The sequence below is a fragment of the Peromyscus leucopus genome, chromosome 6 (genome assembly GCF_004664715.2).
Source record: "Peromyscus leucopus breed LL Stock chromosome 6, UCI_PerLeu_2.1, whole genome shotgun sequence".
In the NCBI taxonomy this organism is placed as follows: Eukaryota; Metazoa; Chordata; class Mammalia; order Rodentia; family Cricetidae; genus Peromyscus; species Peromyscus leucopus.
The window spans coordinates 70,557,801-70,583,111 of record NC_051068.1 but is presented as its reverse complement, the minus strand read 5'-3'; the positions used below and the strand labels follow the sequence as shown (position 1 = coordinate 70,583,111).

The 25,311-nt window shown below is 44.4% G+C and overlaps 1 protein-coding gene across 3 annotated transcripts in view; it reads right to left on the bottom strand.

Moving 5' to 3' along the window:
• Otud7b (OTU deubiquitinase 7B) overlaps nucleotides 1–25,311 on the bottom strand; it is a 61,685-nt gene that overhangs the window by 12,769 nt on the left and 23,605 nt on the right. For 2 of the 3 annotated variants that reach the window (XM_028856287.2, XM_028856288.2), the window contains exons 2-6: nucleotides 13,313–13,463; nucleotides 8,975–9,163; nucleotides 7,814–8,041; nucleotides 5,915–6,016; nucleotides 5,185–5,312 (exon numbers count right to left, since the gene is read on the bottom strand). In XM_028856287.2, the coding sequence (XP_028712120.1) occupies nucleotides 5,185–5,312; nucleotides 5,915–6,016; nucleotides 7,814–8,041; nucleotides 8,975–9,163; nucleotides 13,313–13,397 (732 nt within the window). In that variant the 5' untranslated portion in view covers nucleotides 13,398–13,463. The remainder of the gene's footprint in view (nucleotides 1–5,184; nucleotides 5,313–5,914; nucleotides 6,017–7,813; nucleotides 8,042–8,974; nucleotides 9,164–13,312; nucleotides 13,464–25,311) is intronic. The other variant, XM_028856289.2, reaches the window with a different exon arrangement.

The following is a 25,311-nucleotide window of genomic DNA, read 5'->3' as shown; positions in this document are numbered from 1 at the left end:
TCTGAATGCTCCTCACCACAAAACTGGGGTTTCGGCAACTATCTGAGCCTTGCTTTCCTCTGGGTGACCTCTTCCCAGGCCATAATCCTATCTACTCCACTTGTGTGCTCAGGCCTCTAGCATCAACTACGAAGTAAGTTAGAGGCCAGACCAGGCTCACTGAGACAGTACCCAGCTGTCTACCAAAACTGCAACCTCTCCAGAGTAACTTGAAATTCTCTATTTTAGAATTTAAAATTAAACTCCTGTCTCTTCACACACTCACTCCCCTTCCTCTACTCCTACCTATCAAACAGCACTAACTACCACCCAAACACCCCGACTAAAACCCAGGGAGCTGAGGTCTCCTTTCCCGCCCCACACCTGAGTGCCTGTCAGGACTTACTAAGCACGGACTGCAATGCACCTCTGGCCCTCTGAACTCTTCAGACACCTTCCTATTAGGCTACTGTATCCCCCCCCACCCCCCATGATCAAAATCTGATGCTTTGTTTCCTGATGACGGTCGTTCTAGGAACCTCCACTACCCATGGTAGACAAAGGCTCCCTCCGGCCGCGCCCCTGCTCTGCTCTGCTCCCCTTCCCCAGAGCTGCTCCTGATGGGCACTGCCCTACGTTGTTCCTACTCCCCCGCACCTGGTAAACAATCCCCCAACTTTCCAGCAAAGCTCTCCTCTGAGGAGTGTTCCTTACACCTCCCAGCAGGTCGGCGCTCCTTCCTTAGACTCCTCTTCCTCAGCTGCTCTACAGAACTCCAGTACAGACACCACAGCTGAGTCAGGTGTAATGGCGCACACCTTGGCACGCAGGAGGCAGAGACAGGCGGATCCCTGAGAGCACCAGGCCCACCAGGGCTACTAGTGAGACTGAAAATCAAAAGAAAATAGACACCACGCCTGCTCTGTTTTGCACTGTATCTTTAAAGGTCCACTGTATTCTATTGCTCTACAAGAAAAGAATCATGTTTTAATGCAAAATGGCCCAGTGCCTATCACATGATCAACAATCCATAAATCCATGCTAAGCGAAGTTAAAATTTTTATTAAAGGATCGTGCAGAGTAATACACATAATTTGCTTTGTCTTCTTGCTTTCTGAGACAAGGTCTCATGGGTAACTCAGTCTGGCCTTAGACTCACGGTAACCCTCCTGACAGAGGTACCTCCACATCAGCCAAACAACTATAGGCTACACAGCTGTAGACGTGGGGACGCAGCGTAGGTGGCAGAGTGCTGGCGTAGTATGCAGACAGCCCTGCTTCCGACCTGCAGCATCAGATGAACGGGGGGGGGGGGGGGGGGGGGGGGGGGGGGGGGGTGCCCTCCGACAGTCATGGGTAATCCTGGCACTCAGGCGGAGGCAGAACATGAAAAGCTTGAGGTCACCCTCAGCTACGAAGTAAGTTAGAGGCCAGACCAGGCTCACTGAGACCCTGTATTGGGGAGCGAGGAAGGGAGGCAGGCGGGGAAGGCTTTAGGACGTGTAATGATTTGATTGGAGAGGTAAGTTTATCTTATCAGTATTTTTTTGTTTAGCTTCCTTCCTTGCTCAACTACATCCTAACAGAACAGAAGCAATCACACTGAGAACACAGCAGTCCCAGAGCACATGTGATGAGCTACTGTGAGAATACTTTACTTCCATAAAAAGGCAAAGCAGTTTGCCATTTGTAAAACCTACCGCGGACCTCGGGTAAAAATACAAGGACAATGCAGAAGTCATCCATGGAATGCTCATGTCGTTCTGACACACGTCCAGGAGACCTGCCTCTCACTCCTCCTCTCCTGCCACCTATTCCTGGTGCTTTGGGCTTTCTGGGACAGGGTTTCTCTGTGGAGCCCTGGCTGTCCTGGAACTCACTCTATAGACCAGGCTGGCCTTGAACTCAGAGATCTGCCTGCCTCTGCCTCCCAAGTACTAAAATTAAAGGTGTGTGCCACCAGTGCCTGGCTTTTTTTTTTTTTTTAAGATTAATTTTATTTTACGCATGTGAGTATTTTGTCTGCACGTATGTATGTGCACCAATGCTTGCTGGTGCCCAATGAGGTCAGAAGAAGGCACTGGTTCCCCTGGAACTGGAATTATGGACAGCTGTGGGCCATCAGAGCTCCTCTACAAGAACAGGGACACTTAACAGCTGAGTTACCTCTCCAGCCCCTCTGTTTCCTGTTTTAATACGTACAGCCACTAGGTGGCAGACACTCCCAACAAGTTTACCATCAATTTCAACACAAAACACGGAGTCCCAGGAACTAAGAACTAATTTAATTTGAGTTTGGTATCATAAAACTCAAAGCATCTCAGGCCATCACTTGTCTCCTACCTGCTCCAAAGGTAAGGGATGGGGTCATCAAAGTTCAAGCAAGACAATCATGTATGATTCGTGTCCAGTATGAGACTTTCATTGTGCAAACCACAGGAGTAAAGGCTTGCTCCTTCCCCAGCCCCTAATCTCTGTACACATGCCCAGAAGGACGAGCAGGAAACACAGGAAAGAACTTAGGTACTTCTGGTCCTCCTGGGTAGACACTTTCAGAATCTAAGCTGTCTCTGAAGTCACTGAATAGATTGAACAATCTGAACTGAGCACACTTATTCACTTTTGCTGTCATTTCCACTTAATAGTGGCTGCCATCTCTGCTGAGGTCTTTTCCTGCTCATGGAACAGTCAAAGGTGAAGTTCTGCTACGATCTATACTCAGCAACGGAGGCAGGTTTGAATTCCAAACTCTAGGCCAGCTTAGATTAAGCTCAGGAAAGGCCAGAAGAGGGCATCAGATCCTCTGGAGCTGGAGTTACAAGTAGTTGTGAGCCACCCGATGTGGGAGATGGGAATCAAATTCCTGTCCTCTGTAAGAGCAGCAGATGTTCCTAACCACTGAGGTTTTCTCCAGCCCTCAGACAGACCATTCTGCATCATCCTACTTGAAACACCTGGCTTTCAAATGGGTTCTGTGCTTTAAAGATACACAATACAGTGTGTGTGTGTGTGTGTGTGTGTGTGTGTGTGTGTGTGTGTGTGTGTACACACGTACGTACCCACTTGTATGTATGAGCACACTTGTATGGGTGGATGTGCATACACCTGTATGGAGGCCTTAAGTTGATGTCAAGTGTCTTCCTTGATTGATTTCTTTATTGTGGAGACAGAGTCTTACCAAACCTGCAGCTTGCCAAGCCCAGCAAATCTAGCTGCCCCCGCCAGCTGCCCTAGGATCCCATCTCTTGTCTCCCAAGCTGAGATTACTGGAAACCACCAGACCTGTGCAGCTTTCGTAAGTTCTGGAAACTTTGGTGCTCATGCTTATGTGGCAAGAGCTATAACAGGAAACACTCAGCCCCAAAATGACATAAAACTTTATTTTAGTTAAAATGGAACAATGAAAATTGGGGGTGGGGGAAGACAAGAAAGCCTCTGAAAGATATTCCCATATCTAATACCAGAAGGACAAGCACTTGCTGTCCTTGGAGAGGATCAGGTCCAGTTCCCAGGACCCACACTGGGCAGCTCACTACTGCCTGCAACTCCGGTTCCAGGAGGACCAACACCTTCTCCTGTCGTGCACAGGCATTGTCACGCACATGTACATGTGCAAACACATATATACATAAAATAAAAAACCAAAACCGGCTACACGTGAAATCAAGGCATACTGACATGGCAGACACAGAGAGAACTCAGGAAACAGGAAGCCTGTCACTTTATATACAATGCCATTCTGCGAGGAACCAGTCAACTCCTTCTAGAGAGAACCACACAGGAAACACATCAGCTCTGCGGACCACATGTCACTCTGTACTCTGTGACTGAACCAGGAGAACAGCTACAACCACAACATACCAAACAGGCAAGGCTGCCTTTCAGTGAAACTTTTCAACCAAAAACTAAGAAAACAGCTGTAGATTTCCCAATTCCTGGTGTGGAGATGGAACATAAAAACCCATCATTACTTTCTTACATAAAAGTAATCACAGTACCGGCCAAACCCCTGAACAGTAATATTTAAATGTAATTTAACAAGTATCTTTTTACTTTTTTTTTAAATTAAAGATTTATTTTATTATGTATACAGTATTCTGCCTGCATATACACCTGCGGGTCAGAAGAGGGCGCCAGATCTCATTACAGATGGTTGTGAGCCACCATGTGGGTGCTGGGAATTGAACTCAGGACCTCTGGGAGAACAACCAGTGTTCTTAACCTCTGAGCCATCTCTCCAGCCCCGTATCTTTTTTACATTTTTTAATCAAACCAAAGCTAAGTATAAGAAAAGCAAAGTGGTAGAATATTAAAAACATTTAGGCATTTACACAAGAACTAAAAACATGGTTGGCAAGTAGGTGCTTGCCGCCAAGCCTGACCCTGCTCGTTCTCCATATCCCACACTGTGGAAGAAAGTGTTTCACACAAGTTGTCTCTGACTTCCACATGTGTGGCAAGGCATGCACATGTCATGAATGAATGAATGAATGAATGAATGAACGAATGAACGAACGAATGAACGAACGCTGGCAGTAGGGATTCACCCACATCCCAGCACTGGGGAGCTGAGGCAATTCAGTGCCAGCCTGGACCATGCAGTGAGTTCCAGGTTAGCCTGGGTTACAGGGTCCGAGCCTGTCTGAGGAGAAAAGAGAAGAGGAGGGGGGGGAAGAAGAAGGGGGAGGTGAGAAGGGAAGTCCAAGGGAGGGGAGGAGAGGGACTCAAAACTCCTCTAGGGAAGGTGAGAGAGATGGCTCAGAGATAAAGGCACTTGCCACCCAGCTTGATGACCTGAGTTTCGGTCCCTGGGACCCACACAGTGGGAGGAGAGAAGCGGCTCCCACAAGCTGTCCTCTGACGCTCAGACACACACTGAAGTAATGCACGCACCCCCAATGAATGAATGAATGATCTAGCCTTATAATAAAAACAAACTACAAAAATCCTATGAAACTGTCCTAGCTCACTAAAACAATAAAACAAAACAAACCCCCCTCCACTAAGAACTCCTGAGCCTCTGTACCGGACTGGCTGTTAGAAACCACAGGTTTCTGTGGCAGGCAGAGGCCTCCATTTCCAGTCTGAGCTGACAGAAGGCAGCGTGAGGTGCAGTCCAGAGGTTTTCAGGAGTCCACAGGAGACGCGACCTTTAGCACTAGGAGCCTCTGGAAGCAAGGCGAAGCTTCCCCTCAGCTCACCCACCTCTTTATTCTGCTGTGTCTGCTGCCACCTCCAGCGCCTCCTCAGCGCCTCCTTCTCGACACCCTTCTCCATCAGCGCGTACAGAGCTTTCCGCAGCACCAGGTCTCTGTCGTGGAAACCCCACATCCCTACGGGGAGAGAGCAAGCAACAGGCACTTCAGCTTGATTCAGCTCCACTTACTAAGCCAGCCTTTGTTTTGTGGTGACAGGGATCAAACAAAAGGATGGGGGATTTAATATATTCCCCGAATTCCTGAGAGGAAGCCCTCACTCCTCAGCAAATCTAACAAACCAAACTACAACAGTTAGTAAGACTGGTCTGGCACCACACAGCCATCAGCATCAGAGCTCATGAAGTGGCTAGAGAATGGCGACCCCTTCTGAAGCTAAGAACAAATGTATGGAGTTGTGAGTAGGCTCACTAGCTCAAAGCAAGCACCACAAAGACCAACTGGAAGGACAGTTGTAATTTCCCCCCACATATGCACACAGCCACACAGCTTTGCTTACTATGCTGACTGCTCCTAGGGCTCAGCTCAGAGTGAGCACAACTAACCCTGTGCTCTCCAATTTCTCCAGGCAGTAAGCCAAGTCAAGGCTCTCCCATCTCCCTAAGTCTTGCTGTGACCCATCACTTCACCTGAAGTGTGGAGAGATGAAATCCTACACACGATACGTGACTCAATTGCTTTCTTTCCGCAGGGGAGGCAGCGCCATTTTCAGGACTCACCAAGAGAGGCTGCATGCAGGAGGCAGTTCCCATCTCCAGTAGTTGCTAAGGGGAGCAGCCTCTGACAGATGGAATCCACACTGACCCACCAATTCAAACGCCCTACCGACACCGCCGTGGGAGAAAGGAGAGAAGCACATTAGGAAGACAACCCGGAACACAACCACTTTTTCCCCTTTCTACACAGACCAGGTTGGCTTTGAACTCATGATCCTTCTGCCTCAGCCTCCCAACAGAGATCCTGCATGCTCTGTATTGTTATTGTTGTTGTCGTTATTATTATTATTTTGAAGCATGGTCTCATGTAGCTGAGACTGACCTTTAAACTCACTATGTGGCTGACGCTGGCCTTGAACTCCTGATACATCTGACTCTATTATCTCTAGTGCTGGGATTATAGGAATACAACATTAAGCCCAGCCTCTGTGACTCTTTATATCTTCTTTACTCACAGAATCTGTCGCGTCTGACTGGTTAGATCAGTGGTCTTTAGGAAGGCCAGTTTTGTCTCATGGGATCATTAGACAATGTATGATGAGATGTCTGTCTGTCCAGTGGGGGGGGGGGTTACATACTTCTAGCATCTAGTACACAGAGACCAGAGCTCGAGGCAGTGTGTACAACAAAGAATTATCTGGCACCAAAGCCAACAGTGCCCAGGCTGACACCATCATCTACTTTGTTTGACTCTGTGCCCTTTGCTCTGGTAGGAGAACCAGCAAACACAGCAGCAGCAAAGCACAGCTTAGCTGAGTCACCACCAGAAGAGAAACTACTCAAGGTTTATGTCTGTGTCGTTTACATCTGGGACAGTACTCGGCAGTTGTGTGCTGGGACTTTAAAGTTATAAGCAAAGAAAAAGTACAGGAAACACTAGTAAATTAGACTCACTTGTCAACAGCATCTCACAACTGCCAATCCATTCTTTACAGAAGGGGACTATTTACAAACGGCACCTACAATTTTGTTTTCTTGAGCAATTAAAAAGGTTACACAAAGGGAAAAAGGCTTATAATTTCACAAGCCAAAATAACTTGCTAACTTCTAAAAAGAGTTATAGTTAATACAGACGGATATAAAATAAAAAAGCTCCACTTCGAACTTCCAATCTTCCTTCCATTAGAACTTAAAAAAACATTTTATAATTATTTATGTTATGTGTATGAGTGTTTTATCTGCATGTGTGTATGTGTCCCACATGAACGCCTGGTGCCCTCAGAGGTCAGAAGAGGGCACTGGATCTCCTGGAACTGGAGTTATGGACAGCTGTGAGCTGACATGTGCGTACTGGAAACAAAACCTTGTCCTCTGGAAAAGCAAGTGCCCTTAAGTGCTGAGCTGCCTCTCTAGCCCCTCATGGGGATTTTTTTTTTCTTTTTTGAGATAGGGTTTCACTATGTAGCTGTGGCTGTCCTGGAGCTTGCTGTGTAGACCAGATAGACCAGACTGGCCTCAAACTCTTAAGAGATCCGTCTGCTTCTGTCTCTGGAATGCTGAGATTAACACCATGGTAAAAGTGAACAAATCTGGGGAAAAGAGTCATATGAATAGATGTGACTTTCAGATGCATCATCTACAGTCTTGGTCCTCTGTGTTTGCAAGTGCTCCACAGCCAGTTACAATCAGTCATGTTTGTTCAGACATTGATTTTGGGGTATCAATTACACACATATCTGGTTTCCCTTCTAATAAGTAGGAATTTTCCAGAGTGTCTAATGTTGATTCCTGGCCCTCCCCACACATCTGGCTAATTTTTATTCTTTATCTCAGTACACGTATCTGACTGACTCCTATCTTTGACAGCGGTCAGATCACATACTTAGAAAAGAGGCTACTGATGAAGGCTGGCCCCTGTATGCGGCTCGAGGAGGTATCACTGAAGAAGCAACACCCACTGACCTGCCTGTTCCAAGGCGACCAGCATGGACTGCTCAATGAGGTCCCTCTCTATGAAGCTTCGGAAGTCTTCTTTGTACACAGTGAGATCTGGAAGCTGGAAGGCACAGATGGGCATTTCCAGGGGGTGCTCACTGCTCCCCCCACCCCCACCATTGGAGGAGACATGGGACCGGGCCAGGGAAACAATGCTGGAACTGGCGTGGGAGATGCCCCTAGACAGGCGTTTTTCTGCAATGAGAAATGGAGTCACCTTAGAATATGTGCAACCCACTCTGAGAGCTCTCCACAGACGAAGGTGGTTACCTCTTGACAGTTTCCAGTCAAGGAAAAACTACCTAACCAGTTACTTCTGAACTTCATAGTATTTTTTCTTAAGCCAAATACAAATGGGGAAACATACAAAATGGCATTTTTCTAGACACTTATAGTAGTACCAAAAGTGTGTTAATCTTTCTAACCTTGTCTGAGGTTTCCCTGACTTTCCTTTTTCTATGACCTTATCTTTGACTCCCATTTTCAACATGAGTGTGAACCAATCACTTAGCAACCGGTTCATTTTTTTGGTGGGAAGAAGACCAAGTAAGAGAAATGGGCTTTCATTGGGCTGGATTTAGCCAAATAACCACTCCAGTAATCCTCAGGGTCTTAGAGGATGTAGAAAGGATCTCCATTATAGAAAAGAAAATGACAGTGTCATCAACAACATCTATAGTATTTACTACAATTTTTATTAGTATTCATAGTTATCAGAAATTTACAGTCAAACTTTAATATGCCAGAGAACAAAACGCTAATGTAAACTGTGCCCCCAATCATTTCATTTGTTTTAAGTACATGGTGCCTGCAACACCCCACCCATGTAAGACTATGAGTGAGCTATTTCGGTGCAATACTACGTGTCTGCACAGCACGAAGTACGCGGGTGAGTATCCCAAGGGGACAGGAGCTCTAACACTAGGCAGCTGTCCCCGTCATGTATTGGCCAGTGATGATGTAAAGCAAGAAAGCAAGCAAGACCTGTCTCAGCTCACTGTATAGAGGGTGGCAAAGTACCAGCTGGGTTTGGCTGGGAAGAAAGTAAGGAATGAAAACATCTCCAAGGGAACACAAAGACTCTTCCTAATCCATATGCAAAAGCTTAGTCCTCAGTTCAAGCAATACCTTGAATGATGTCATCCTGTCTCTGTAGGATCGGTCGAGAAGGGCGAGTGGGCTCTCTATCAGAACACCCTTTTTCAGGGGTCTTAGAGCAACTACTCCCTCCACTAAAGGGTGGGGACAGGTTCCCAGCATGAACTTGGCGTAGCTGTTCAAAATCACTGAGGGCAGCACTCACATCCCAGTTCTTTCCTAACAGGAGAAAACAAAAAACAAAAAAACAAAAACATGATAGACCCAGAGTATTATGAAACTGGGGAAAGACATAGGAAGACCCTTCTAACCATCCTAGCACACCTAAGCAAGCCAAGTATGGCAGCACAAGCTTATAATGCTAGAACTCGGGCGGGGGGGGGGGGGGTTGAGGCAAGAGGATCAGAGCGTTTGAAGCCAGCCTGGGCTACCTCAGACTCAGTTTCAAAACACCTCATATCAAAAGTAAACTTAGTAATACCAGGCAGTGGTGGCGCACACCTTTAATCTCAGCACTCAGAAGGCAGAGCCAGGTGGATCTCTGAGTTCGATCGAGCCAGCCTGGTGTAGACAGGACAGCCAGACCTACACAGAAAAACCTTGTCTCAAAAAACCAAAATAAAGAAACAAACAAACAAACCTAGTGAGAACATACTAATGCACACTACAATTCTCTTTTAACTTTTTTATCCTACTACTTTAATTTTCTTTATCCCCTATTTCCTACATAAGCTATCTAACAGTAGAAACTGTGTCTACACTCAAGGCCTTCAGGGATCAAGTCACCTAGAACGATCTCCTTTTACAGACAAGGGAGACAAAGCTTACAGGAGCGGCACCACTTGCTCAAAGTCAGTCCGTCTGTCCCAGGCTCAGGGGCTGAGGTGGACAAGAGGATGTCTCAAGTCACCTAACGTGCATACGAAGTGCGCCTCGTCAGTGAAGTTTCTAGAGAGCACAGCCCCGCAGGATGCGGCACTTCTCCCTCTTGAAGACAGCTCTCTGTCTGAACAACTCCTGTCTCTCCAGCTACACTCTTAGCCACGCTGACTAACTGTTGGCACTCACTTGTGGTGCCCTAGCTGCTGCAGCCTCAGCTGAACGCACCTCCTGTGTCCTAACCCCAAGTCTACCCAAGGAACCCCAGAAGGCTCCTTTTTCTGATCATTCTAGTTCTGTGTTCAAAATCTTCACTCTCTAAAAGGCTCCTCTGCCCACTCTTCAAGGCTGTCTGTGTCCTCTCCTATTTCCTCTTCTTCTCTGTGCTGTAATTGACTTACGTATCAAAGTGCAGACAGTAATACTAGTGTGCTGTGTGGTCGTTTCTTCCAGGTTGGATGTGATCATTGTCATCTGAAATCCTCTTCTGGCCTTCTTGGATACTAGGCACGCACATAGTACACACACACACACACACACACACACACACACACACACACACACACACGTCAGGCACTCACACATACACATAAAATAAGACCAATCTTTTTTTTAACGCCCCCTTGGTAGGGATATGGTAATGAGGTCAATGAAGTTCATAAGGTCTCCTCTGCCCAAGGATAGACAAGCATCTAACAACTGCTGAGAAGACAAAGACTTTTGGTGGTATAGCTGCCCAGTTATTCACGTGCTTGGCTTGGCATGCCACCCAGGCTCCTAAGTGACCTCAGTAAGCTCTGGCCCAGCAGGCTGGTCTTGGGTGAAGTGGCTTTTCTATGATCTGCTGCCTCTCTCAGGGATGGATAGAAAAGTCATGCGACGCTGTGCCTGACCTGCCGCACAGTGCTGTTCTGAAGGTCGAGTGAGCGGACAGCACACACCACTCTTTACATGCAGGGTCCAGGTGCATTTAGTGCTGCTGTGGTGGTCTTTGTTCTAACCCTCCAGTTAAGCTCACGAACTACTCCTGCTTGCAGACCTGACTCTAACCCTCTTCAACTCCCTTTCTTCACTCTGTTCTAGCCTCCCTGCTGTTCCTCCCACCAGGCCTCCCCACCGACAAGTCTCACTGTATAGGAGACTCTTCTCTGTATATCTACATAGGTGAAACTTCAGCTACCTGCTCAAATACCACACTCTTAGTAAGTCCTACCCTGACTGCCCAGGTTCAAATCACATGCACTTCATCAATGCTCATCATTGTCCACAACAATCCAATCCCTAGGACATGCTTTATAATGTATATAGTTACCACACTTGTTTATTGACTGTCTTTCCTACCACAACAGTAAGGTAGGGACTTTTGCTTGGTACAAGCATCCAGAACAAAACCTAGCATCTAGCAGAGACTCAGTAAATATTTGCTGAATAAATGAAGAGTATTTCCCCTAAATCAGTTTGTTTATTAACATACAGCCTGTTTTGAGAACTAGATGTGGATTTCCAACTGTCAGGAAAGCTCCTTAAATTCACCAGGCCCTCTTAACACTAAGCATGTCCAGCACAGACATCTTCTCTCCAAAACGCGTACCTCTCTTCCTCACGGGACCCCTAAATCAGTAGTACCCCACTTCTCTTCTCCCTCCCCATCCAGCTAATCCTCAAGGTTGTTTAAATCTCTCTCAGATCCCTTCCTTCTTGTCTGTTTGAATTGCCTCTGCCATGATCAAGTCCTCACACTGCTTACCTAGCCTCTGGTATTTTCAAAGGGAGACTCTAACAAGACTTTCTAAATGAGTCTCTCTGCTTCCTTCTTTCTAATTAGTCTTTGTACACAACCAAAGTTAACTTTCTGTTGTTTTGTTTTTGAGACAGGCTAGTCTTAAATTCACAGAGACCCACCTGCCTCTCCTCCTGAGTGTTGTGATTCTATGACATCATGCTAGGGAAGAGTTAACTTTTAAAGAAAAATAACACAAGAGAGAAAGAGACAACAACAACAAAAGTTCTTGGATTTCCTTTCTAAATTGTACTTTTGTTTTTTGTTGGTTTTGTTTGTTTGTTTGTTTGTTTGTTTGTTTTTGAGACAGGGTTTCTCTGTATAGTTTTGGTGCCTGTCCTGGAACTCACTCTGTAGCCCAGGCTGGCCTGGAACTTGCAGAGATCCGCCTGGCTCTACCTCCCGAGTGCTGGGATTAAAGGCGTGTGCCACCACCACCTGGCTAAATTGTACCTTTTTAAAAATTCACTAATTTTTTATTTTATGTGTATGAATGCTTTGTCTGCATGTATGTATGTGTATTACATGCCTGCCTGGTGTCCAAGGAAGCCAACTAGAGTTGCATAGAGTCAGGAGCCCCCATGAGAGCACTGGTTCTCGCAAATTCTCTTAACTACTGGGCCTTCTCTCCAGCTGCTAATTCATCTCTAAGTCCATCAACTTCTCTCCCTCTCACCCACACTGGTCCAAGTCACCATCATCTCTCACCCCAATTATGACCATATTCTTACCTGTCTTTACCACTGGCCACCTCCAATATAGTCCCATTGGGATAGACTAAACACTGAAACTCTAAAAACTACTCTATTCAAAACTTCCCTTCCAGTGAACTTAGGGTACAAATTCCTTACTATGGCCAACCAGGGCCCCCATATTCCGCTTCTTGTGCACCTAACCAGCCCCCCATCACTCTTGTACCCCACTTCCCATCTCTCTCACTGTTGGTTTCCACACCACACCACTCTCTCCCCTCCCAGGGTCGTATTGTAAGCTATTTCCCTGCTGTGCCTTCTCGAAAGGCACTCTCGTACTCTAGATCTCCAGCTTCACCTTCACAGCACTCTCAGCATTTTTTTAATAACGTAAGTGTTTATAACAGACAAGACGTCATTTGTAACATAATCATTAAGAGCCACATTCTAAAAGACTGTCAAGGTTCAAATCATCTGTAACTTCCCCGAACCTCAGTTTTCAAAGTTCTAACATGGCAGTTGAGAGACTACCTCTCAAGAACCTTGTGTATGCTGGGCACACGGCACAGACACTGACCACGTTATAAGACGATGGTTTCATTTTCATCTTAATTTTGAGTGTGTTGTTGGACACGTGTGTGGCATATGTGTGGTGTGGCCATACAAGTGCGTATAGAGGCTAAAACATATGTGTGGTGTGTATGTACAAACATGTAGGGGCTAGAGGTCAAGATCAGGTGTTTTCCTTATGATTATGATTTTAGTGAGCTGATCTAACTTTCTCCTTGGATTACCTGAATATAAACTCATGATGAAGAAAGGTCTCCAGTACATACAAGGTGAAGGGGGGATTTTGGATTTTAAAACTAGAGTGGGTCACACAAAGCAGATAATTAGAAGCAACTTAAATGGAGGGCCTACGGTACACAGAAATATTTTTCTGATCATCTTAAATATTCCAAATCACCCCAATAGTAAATATGAAATTTTGCTTCCCCTTTCTCACGCTCTCCTTACCTTCCAGAAGATCTCGGGCCAGCCCTGGCTCTGCACCTGTGGAACGGACAAAATCCGACAGGACAGCATCCATGTCCAGGGTCATGGGGTCATCAAGTACTCTCAGGCAGCGGGATGTGAGCACAACACAGATCAAAATCCAGGCTTCGACCTGAAAAGGAGACAAGCGTACAGGGCTCAAGTGACTAGAAGAGCATCAAGACAGCCCGATGTCAACAGCTCCTTACCCAAATGGTAAACTATTACAGCTGAATTTCCAAACAAAGGGGTTCAAAGTTATTTATGAAGAATCACAATTTCCTCATTAATAATAATGTCTTAATGCCTACAATAACCACTAACCACTCTGCAAAAGGCTTCCCCCATTTATTTATTATTTATTTATTTATTTATTTATTCATTCATTCATTCATTCATTCATTCATTTGTTCATTCATTCACGGAGGGAGGCACTAGGTATCAGGCCCAGGGCCTGTATATACTAGGCAAGTACTCTATACCCACCCCAGTGCCAAGGTTGCCCCCAGTCTAAAGAAAGGAGGCAGCAGACCGCGGTCCTACAAGGCTCCCCAAGCTGCAATGTCCCCTAACATGGCACCAAGTTCATTTTCTTCCTGAAATGTATTTATTACCAAGGGATTTTAGTTTTATTTTTGAAGACAATGCCTCGTTCGTTATGTTGCTCAAGCTAACTTAAAACTTGTAGCAATCCTCCTGCCTCAGCCTCTTGAATGCTAATATTATAGGCATGTGCCACCGTGCCCTGGCTTTCCTCTGAGGTTAATTTCATCACTCTCTGTCTAACCTTTGATTTTCATAGGTATCACCAGGGTGAATCACTAGACGCAGTACCCGGCACACTGGCCCTTCGCAGATATTCATGAGACAAATGAATACCACCCAGCGGATGATCTCAGGGTTGACTAATATTCTCATGCCAGTTGAGAAAACAGAAGAGTCAAGTGAACGCTGAAACTACTCAAAATAAAACAACAAGCTATTCTGCACATCTGAGTAGAGAGCCCAAAGGCTCAAACAAAAGTAACTTCAGGAACTCAGGAAACAGGCAGACCCACAAATGCTTTTCTCCTCCCAGGATAGATGGGTGCAGGTAAGTTTATCTGAGGAAAAAAAAAATCCCTTCTTTCAGACTTGACTTTAGCAGAAACTATGTCCCCGACCTGATAGCCTGGCACCACGCCAACATTCCATTCCTCTGTGGTTAACAGTCCCAGTTGAGAAAGCAAAAACAGGGTGGAGAACAACCTCTGACCAAGTTCACCAGATCTGGAAAAGGGGGTTCATTCATAAAGCGCCCAGGTACCCAAATGCCTCGTTACACTCACTAATCCCACCTTTTTGGAAAAGCCAAAACCAGATTTTTTAAAAACAACGGGTGACTCAGACGAAACATTCCTCCTAAAACCTGAAGGCAAAGGAAGACTCCCAGGCATTTTTTCTTCACTCCTCTCCTGTCTCAGGATACAGCTTGTTTAGTGGTATGATCTGATCCCAATTCTCTACATTCCTTGGATATAGTAAGGAAATATTTGTGGGTTGTAAAATTTCTAAGTCTCTAACCTAATAACGCCATTGTTTTGTTGGTGGTAGTTCTTTTGATTTTTGTTTTTGTTTTTTAGTTTTGTTTTTTTGAGAAAGATAAACCATTGTTTCTTATAGTGTTCTAATAATACAAGAGGTCAGTGTACAGGCTATGATTTATTTGTAGCCCAGTCCAACATTTAGCAAGGCATCTATAATATAATACGCAGTAATAAATATCTGCTGAATAAATTCATTATGAACAAATGTCTAATTTTCATCTGCTTCAATATCCTAAGCACCAACCCAACATTCCTGTGATGTTATTAACCTCATACTAACCCAGAACTACATGAACTTCTGACCGAGCTTTCCAAAAGGTGGCCCAGTCCCCTTGAAGCTTGTGCTTAAGAATTTAACTTCAAGGTAGGCAAGTGGTACATGTCTGTAACATCAGCACCCAAGAGGCAGAGGCAGGAAATTAAAAAAAATTAAAATGCTTTCAGAATTCATAGGTGAATAAAAGGTTTTCATCTCCTGATGCAGGTGAGAGTTCTCTCCAAAGCCCATGTATTCACCACCTTGTCACAGGAGATGAGTACTGCCTAAGTAACAACATATAAATAATCCAAAATCAAGAACCCAGCTCCAAAATGAACTTCAATCTTTGCTCTTAAAAAATAAAACAAGGGGGGCTGGAGAGATGGCTCAGCGGTTAAGAGCACTGACTGCTCTTCCAGAGGTCCTGAGTTTGATTCCCATCAACTACATGGTGGCTCACAACCATCTGTAATGAGATCTGGTGTCCTCTTCTGGCCTGCAGGCATACATGCAGACAGAACACTCTATACATAATAAATAAATGAATCTTTAAAAAAATACAAATAAGAAATAAAACAAGACTGATGAATGTGGTAGCTCAGCCTTTAATCCCAGCACTCAGGAACCAGAGGCAGGCGGATCTCTGTGAGTTCAAGTCCAGCCTGGTCTATAGAGGGAGTTCCAGGACAGCCAGAGCTATGAGATGGATGGATGGATGGATGGATGGATGGATGGATGGATGGATGGATGGATGGATGGATAAGTTGGTAGGTAGGTAGATAGGTAGGTAGGTAGGTAGATAGATAGATAGATAGATAGATAGATAGATAGATAGATGATAGATAGAAAATATAAATAAATAAAACCAGGTAAGCCACTAAAACAACCTTCTGAGAGGACACGGGAAAAACACAAACAGCACTCAGCAGAAAGGAGATCCAGGCACATGGACAATTTCCAGCCAGACTCAGGCTCCTGAGAGAGAGAAGCAAATGAAAACCATTGGTGCTGTGGCATCTGGGATCTTACACGGTAACAGAAGGTAGGCCATTCATTTCAAACATCTAAAATAAACAAATAACTCTTATCTGGAAAGACTGGCTCTTCAGCAAACCCTGAAGCACTAAAGCAAACTGGCAGCAGTCTTGTAGTTGGCTCTCCAGGTACGCGGCATGGACTGTGCCCTTCGCCAACAGTAAGGACGGCGACTCTAGTTACATCACCACACCTGCTGAAGCTTCTCAAATTCCAAATGGGGATATCGAAGCCAATGACAAAGACTCAGTCTCTCTGTCTCAGCACACAGGCAGGAAAAACCCCAACAAGAAAACAAAACACTAACCTTCAACTTTTCAAATAAAGGGAGGCAACCCTCAAATCTTTGTTGATTGTGTGTATGGACAGATTCAAACGTCAGAATCACCCAGTTTCCTAGTGAAGGGGCCATCACCAATGACTCAATCCCGTGCAAGGACTCTCCAACTACATCTCCAGCAGCTCATCCAGTCCCAAGTGAGTACAAGCTTTGACAGGGAGCTCAGTCCTTTGCGCTCTACCTGTTACAAACTCTTTTCTTCTAAACAGAAGCCAAGCCTATCACTAGACTCCTCCCTGATACTGCTCACGTAATGGTTTTCATTCTGTTCTACAGAACAAGACCGACTCCCAAGAATGATGGAAAATATTATATCATTACTTTACATAAATACTTGTTGACATCGTCATGAGCCAGTCAGTGATATTTATTTTATAAATCCTTTCCCTGGATCAGTATTTGCTCGTGTCTGTATTCATTTATAAATGCTGGCGCTGATTGTCACTACAAACTCAACATGCTGCATAAATGAAGCCTCTTGCTCAAATTCAGTTCTGCCACTTGCCTCTCCTCCCACTTCCATGCTCTCCAGAAGTGAAGACAGAAACCAAGAACTCAGAGGAACCAGTTAATATCCCATAAGGCCTTCAAAGACACACCCTCAGGGCTGGGACCGAACCCCGTAGCAGAACACTCACCAGCACACACTCCCTAGCAACACCCCGCTCCCAACCGCCACAGACTCTCTTGTTTATTTACTCAACAATGAAAACAAAGAGCCAGGTGAATAGCTTGTCTAAACCTAGAAAACCTGAGCCCAGATCTTCCTGCTGGACCCCACTGCTTCTCGAGGGACTAAGACACTGCACAGACTCATGTCACTTTGTTTCATTCCTGTCGGAAAGGGAGCACCAATCCCATTGGCTTGTGTTTTCCTCACTTCAAGTCCTACCATTTTCCTGAGAAATTCCAATGCTCATCTGTAAATCCATCTGCCTCACAATGTCTAAAAACTTTATCTCTACTGCCACGTCCTGAAAGCATCTCCTCTTTATTTCACTTTGTTGTTTTGTTTTAGAGACAGCGTCTCTCCACAGCCCTCAGTGGGCCAGAGCTCCCTCTGTATCGCAGGCTGGCCTCCAACGTGTGCTGCTCTTCCTACCTTCACCTTTGTTTGCTTCCTAGATGGCTGGGATCACGTGTGCAGCCATCACACCGGCTTCCAGCTCTTCTTCTCCGTTCTGAACCCACTTCCTCACTAAGACATCTACTCTCTCTTTTTTTTTTTTTTAAGATTTATTTTGTTTATTATATAAACAGTGTTCTTTCTGCAAGTTTGCCTGTACACCAGAAGAGGGCACCAGATCTCATTATAGATGGTTGTGAGCCACCATGTGGTTGCTGGGAATTGAACTGAGGACCTCTGGAAGAGCAGTCAGTGCTCTTAACCTCTGAGCCATCTCTCCAGCCCCCGACATCTACTCTCTTAACCACATATGCATGAGACAATAAAAAGTCCATGACTGCCAACTGAACATCGGGTACTATGCTCAACAGTAAACATCAACAGTGAGCCGGACACAATTCCCATACTTATAAAACATCTGCATTGGAAAGAAGAGGTTCTCTCCTGTGAGGAGTGAGGAAAAGCCCCGGGGAAGTGAAGCACCTCCCCAAGCACTGAGGAGAAAGAAGGGAGAGAGGTCGAAGATACTGAGAGGACCTGGTAGAGGTCCTGATGAATTCTGAGATTTTATCAGAAAGCAAAGATACGCACTGACGGGTTGTGAGCAGGGAATCAAAAATGAATTCTTAAAATAGCAGACAGAAAAGGTTTTAAAGACTTTTTGTTGTTGTTACAATCATACTGATTATGGTGGGGAGAACCTGAAGGAGCACAGTGGACATAGGAACTTATTGCTAAAGAGCTAGGATGAACTAGATTAGGAGAGCAGAAGACTAAAGAGATTCCATTTGTCCCTTCTTGCAGAACTGAAAGTGAAATCAACTTATCATTTACACAATTTACCTCACTGCAAAAACCTAATTTACTCTTTAAAGATTTACTTATTGTCTACATGTATGTATGTGTAATACTACATGCATGTCTGGTGCTCACAGAGGCCAAAAGGACATTGGACCCCTGGAACTGGAAAAACAGACGGTTGTGAACTACCATGTGTGGGCGCTGAGAACAAGCTCAGGTCTTCTGTAAGAGCGGCAAGTGCTCTTAACCACTAAGCCATCTCTCCTGCTCAAAACCAAGTTTCTTGATCTTTCGGTTTCATCTATCCAACTTGCATGGCTAGTCCACTCAATTTCTCTGCCATTAGATGGAGTGACTGAGCAAAATAAGCTTGAATAATTCTGCAGATCAGCATGATGACAAAGTATATTTAGTTGTCTCTTTTTCAACAGAACACCGTTGTCTTTTACTTCACTTTGTTACACCAAGCGATTGTCTCAGGACCATCCCACACCCTCACCATTTCCCCCTAGCCTCCCAGCCAAGAAGCTACCTCAGTTACTCTTAGCAAATGATCTTGGTCCCACTGCACAGGAAAAACAAAACAAAGCGAAACCTACAAAGCAAGGCAAAAGGCCTTCCTTTAGACTTTCTCCCCTGCCCTTCTTGCACATTTGTGATGGTTTAAATAAGAACTCCCTCCCCGACCCCAACAGGCTCATGTATTTGAATGTCCAGGTCAACGGGGAGTGGTACTATTAAAAGGAGAGGAGGTGTGGCCTTGGTAAAATGTGTCACTGGAGATGGGCTCGGAGTTTTTTGCAAAAGCCCACGAGTCTCTGTCTCTCTGCCTATGGAGCAGTACTGCTCCAGCACCTGCCTGCATGCGGCCATACTCCCTGCCATTACAATGGATTAAACCTGAAACTGTAAGCCAGCCTCCAATGCAGAGCAACAGGGCAGTGAATAAGACAACATTACTATCCTCTTCTTGAAAAACTCCTTAAATACACTAACCCCTGGTACTTTCTTTTCAAGATTTAAGATTTATTTATTTATTTATTATATATACAGTGTTCTGCACGCCAGAAGAGAGCACCAGATCTCATTACAGATGGTTGTGAACCACCATGTGGTTGCTGGGAACTGAACTCAGGACCTCTGGAAGAGCAGCCGGTGCCCTTAACCTCTGAGGCATCTCTGCAGCCCCTTGATGCTCTACTTTCTTAACTTATGCTTAGTTCTCATCCTACTCAAATCGGCTTCTACAAGAGGACACTGGCACCTTCACGGGTACCACTCACAGGTACATCACAATCCTCCTATCACTGCTCCCCTTGTAGCCTCCTAGGGTACCTGGCGGACTCTGCCTGTTCCTGCACTAAGGTTCAGCACACAGCTCTGGCCATAAACCCTCTATTTCTTACTCTGTAGTGCCTCTTTGAAAAACTCCACTCATGTCCCTGCCCACCCAAATGCTGACAACTTCAAAGGTATCCAAAGTCTCATATTCTTTCGACCCTACTCGAGAAGCCCCAGACACTTCAACCTAGACACATAAAGACATGTCTCTCATCTGTCTCCACCCTTTCCAACTCGCACAGTGTTTTCTAATCTATCAAATAAAGCAACAAGCCCGGAAGGCACACCGTGCTTTCCTTCCCTGCCTTATGCTCAGGAATAACCTTTTAGATGGCTTCTTTTTCTCTTTTCTTTCTCCTTCTTAAATCCACCCACAATGCCCTTGACAAGCTTTTATTCTATCTCAAGTTTTGACAACTGGGACCCAGAAAAGAACTTCCTCTTTCTTTCCACAAATACTGATCAACCTTTATAAGCCCCCACTATAAAGAATTTGTAATATAAATATATCATAACCCAGTGCTCAAAATTCCTCAAGAGCTCTCCAATGAGCCAAGTTTAACATCTAAATTCTGTACATCACACCAAGAAAAGGCCCTTCATGACCTGGCTCTACCTCCCATTAGTCCCATCAAGTGTGTCTGTTTCAAGTCAATCACTCCGCAGACTGTCCCCCGCTGAGAGGACTGCTGGTCTAGAGCGAGCTCTTGCCTCATTTGCAAAGTGTTCTCTGGAGTCCGCTTTCCCCTTGGTGTGCCAACAGAACCTTGCCCTCCACATCTACCATTATTTGGTCTGTCTTAGTGAGGGTTTCTATTGCTCTGAAGAGACATCAGGACCACGGCAACTCTCATAAAGACGACATTTCACTGAGATGGCAGCTTACAGTTTCAGAGGTTCAGTCCACTATGATCACGGCAGTGTTGCAGGCAGACGTGGTGCTGGAGCTGAGCATGCTACACCTTGCAGGCAACAAGAAGTCGGCTGACTGTCACACTGAGTGAAGCTGGAGAAAAGACCTCAAAGCCTGTCCACACAGTGGCACATTTCCTCCAACAAGACCACACCTATTCTAACAAGGCCACACCTCCTAACAGTGCCACTCCCTTTGGGGGCCATTTTCTTTCAAACCACTACATGGTCATAGAGCATATATTTTGTTTTATTTACATGTTTACATCCCCACCAAACAGGAACAATGTGAGGCAAATACCTGCCTTATTTCTCCTATGTCCCATTCACTACCAGGTACTCAATTTTCATTCCAATAAATTGAAACTTATTTGTGTAATACCCAACTACAGACCGACCGACAGACAGACAGACCCCACCACCACACACACACACACACACACACACCAGTATTGCACATAGGTAAATTTACAGTGGCTTACCTCAAAGACATTTGCTGAAGACTGTTAAATGATTTTATTTGGAATAGCTTCTCTTCCCTACAGAGGCTTAACGCAGACTAACACTGTATTAAAGCCCATCTGTATGTACTGAGTGCCCAACTACTTAGTAACAGAAAAGAACCTAAAATTAAATACTAGTGATACTGGTGGAAGACAAGAGACTTCTGTTAAAGCGCCTAAGAAACTACTGACCCCACATTCTCTCTTAACGTCACTCTCCAAGGCTCCCACATTCCCACTCTGTACCCACTCTCCCCACTCCATCATGCAGTAGAGCTGCCTCGGTGTCCTCTCCAACTCTTCCCAAAACTCACTGAAAACCCACAACATTTAAGACTCAAGAATTTCCAAAGGTCAGACACTCCTCCATGCTTATGATGTCAATTCCAAGGAATCCAGACAGGGAGAGAGGAGGGCAAGGGACACAACTCTTGGTTAGGTGGGAGGGAGAGATGAATGGACTGTTTTGGCAGGCTCTATTTTGGTTAATACAGGTCCTTCCAACATACAAAAATATAACCTTCTTAGAAAGAAAGAAGATATGGCCACCTTCCTTACTCAAGGGACCTACATGACATTAAATGCAAACAAGGAAAGGAAAATCATGTATTAAAGCTTTAGACTTATCTTCCTTACATTTCCAAACAACTCTAAGAAATGAGATTGGTATCACCAACCTCATGCTACACATGAAAATGACGAATAAGCTCAAAGAGGTGAGGTGATTCCTCCGAGTGACTCAAGAACCAAGTGGAGGACCAAACTGTTGACCTGTCAGCCCACACCACTGTGTTTCCTCTATAACACTTCATCTGGGAGGATGGAAGGACACGGGCAATCCATTCAGAAAGTCCACCCACACTGCTTAATCCTCTCAACTCCACTCAAAGAATCAAAATCCCTGACCTAACACTTTAGGACTGTGTAATCATGAGAATACAACTATTTTATACTGAACACGAAATGGAAAAGTACACAGTTCAGATCTCATTTAGATTACAAATATTTATAATCTTTAGAGTAATACCTGACACACAGTACATCCTTGAGAAATGTCTGCTGCCTCTGTGCTCAAATCCTTGTCACAATACTCTAACTCCACTGGGACCCAACACATCTATCTATATTATTTCTTCCAAAGTTCTCTCCTCCCAAACCAACCCTTCTGAGAGTCCTACAAATCTTTTCTTGTTTTTTTTCAAGGTTTTTTGTTTGCTGATGGGGGGTGGGTTGTTATTTTATGTTTTGAGAATGGGTTGCATGTAACCCAGGCTGGCCTTGAACTCTCTGTGTTGACCTTCAACTACTGACCTTCCTGCTTCTTCCTGACAAGTACTGGGAATGCGGACATGCCACCAAACCTGGTTTATGTGGTGTTGGGAATCCAACACAGGTCTTCATGCATGTTAGGCAAGCACTCTACCAAATGAGACACATTTCCAGCTCAGCTCATTTTTGTTTGGGGATTTGTTGTTGTTGTTTGGCTTTTTAAGACTGCTCTCACTGTATAGCCCAAGGTAAACTTGAACTCACTCTGTAACCCAAATATGCACTGAATTTGCAATCCTCCTCTCTCAGTTTCCCAAATAGCTGGAATTATAAGCCTGTACTCCTGTGCCTAAAGCATTGGTTTGTTGTTGTTATTGTTTGTTTTTGATTTAGATAAGATATGTACTTTACACGCTTTTTTCTTTTTCCTTTTGGATAGGGCTAAGAATAGCCCAAGGTTGGGTTTTCTTTCCTTGGGTTTTTGTTGTTGTGTTCTGTTTTGTCTTTTGAGTCAGGTCTCTACGTATCCCTGGCTGTCCTGGAACTCACTATGTAGACAAGGCTGGCCTCAAACTCAAGAGATCTGCCTGCCTCGGCCTCCTGAGTGCTGGGATTAAAGGCATATGCCATCACACTCAGCCAAAATTGGTTTTTCAATAAAGTCAACTTTTAAAATAGGCTACAAAAATGAAAGTTCTACTTGAGCCCTTTAGAGACTGATTGCTGAATTTCTAATACACATACCACTACCAACAGAACAACAAATCAACAGCCTACACTAAATGCAAAAGATAGTATCTCTCAAAAGCCAATTCTCTAGCCTTTAGTAACAACCAACCCTCTCCCCTACTTGATTCATAATTATTGGTGATTTCTTTGTCAATTATAAAATATCTAGTCAATGAAGAAATCAGAAAGAAGGGGAATAAATCAAACTACTGTACTGTGTTAGTTACCTATATGAAATTAATTTATTTCATAAATCTCTTTAGGTAAATTAATTTCCTTCCACATACAGTAAATAATTTTTAGCCTTCATTAAACAACGAAGTTTTCCTTTTATAAATTAGATACTTAAAAGTCAGGCACACTGGTGTGTACTTATAATCTCAGCACTCAGAAGGCTGAAGCAGGAGGACTGTTTTGAGTTCAAGGCCACCCTAAGCTACACAGAGAGTATCAGGTTAGTCAAGGCTACACATTGAACTACTTCAAACAACAAAACAACAAATTAGATACTTCAGCTCAAAGATGTGCATCACTTCCTTTTTAGTTCTGCACCTATCTTTTCTGGCCATCTCTAAACCTCCTTCTCTCTATAGGCTCTATGTAAAGCACCTGCCATTGTTATTAGTAGATCTTTAGACACTTCCATCCTAACCTCAAAGCGACTATCAGTCATTTATTCAGGCTCTGCTGGCCTGGACTACCATCTTCTAGACACTGATTTAAGGGTTGGGATACAAACAATGATGAGGCACCACAGTCCCACCTTCAAGGCATTTTAGCAGGGTGAGGAGTGGAAACGGTTAGCATCACTAGTGCAGGAATCTATACAGAGCAGCGACTTTACCTAGGTGAGTGAGGAAGTGGAATCTCACCGACAGCAGGAGGCTGGAGGACAAGATTACATTTCGGTGGAGATCCTTCATGTTGCCGTTATTATTTTATACTTTAAAAGCTTAGGAACAGACTTAACATATTTATTAACGAGAGGGGAGAGAGAAAGAGAGAGAGAGAGAGAGAGAGAGAGAGAGAGAGAGAGAGAGAGAGAGAGAGAGACCCTAACAAACAGTTGTGGTTCTAAAATATTCATGCTATTCTATGTATTCATACTTAAAATAGACTTATGAATTATTTGTTGGTTTCAAATATTTAGTTTTCTGATCTACTCCACTGATATGATGAGAAGGTCTGAATTAATGTGTATAGCTTTGAGTCCACTAAATAACTTTTGTAGTTTTGTTTGTGAAACACATTGACTGATCATAAAAAAAGTTTCAAATTATAGTAGTACATTCCTGTAATCTCAATATTCAAAAGACTGATGCAGGAAAACTCCCAAGTTCAAGACCAGCCTCAGTTACTTAGTGAGTTCTAGACCAACCTGGGCTACAATCATGACTATCTCTCAAATATTTTTAACTAAATACTCTTTAAGGTTTTTAATTCTGTGCTTTCTAATAGCTGACACATATACACAGAGGCATTTGTCATATCTAAATGACCCAAATGGCAAGGCAAAGCTCTGATTCTGATTCACGTTCACACTGTTCTCCAAAGATTTATGGTAAAATCACAAGAAGAACTCTTAATAATCTTTTAAATACTATCCATGTTTACTGACTGTCTCAGCTGTTACCATCCCTCCTAAGAACTAGCCCACTCTGACAAATGCACACATATCCAAGCTGGAGTTCAAAGTGTACACTCTGATTGGGGTTATCTCCAGACTCTGGGCCTCTTTCACTTGTGTGAGTTGCTCCTCTTGCAGGATTTCGTTTTTCTTTTAGAAACAAGTTGGGACTGGAGGGATGGCTCAGCAGTTAAGAGCACTGGTTGCCCTTCCAGAGGATCTGAGTTGATTCCCAGCACCACACTGGTACCTATAACTCCAGTTCTAGGGAATCCAACACCCGTTTCTGACCTCTGCTGGTCCCAGGCAGGTACAAACTACACCATCACACATGTAGACAAAGCAACTCCACACATAAGGTAGGACAGTAAGTGTTAAAAACGGGGTGCTAGAGAGATGGCTCAACAGTTAGAGTCCTCACTGCTCTTGCAAAGGAGCTCATTTCGGTTCCCA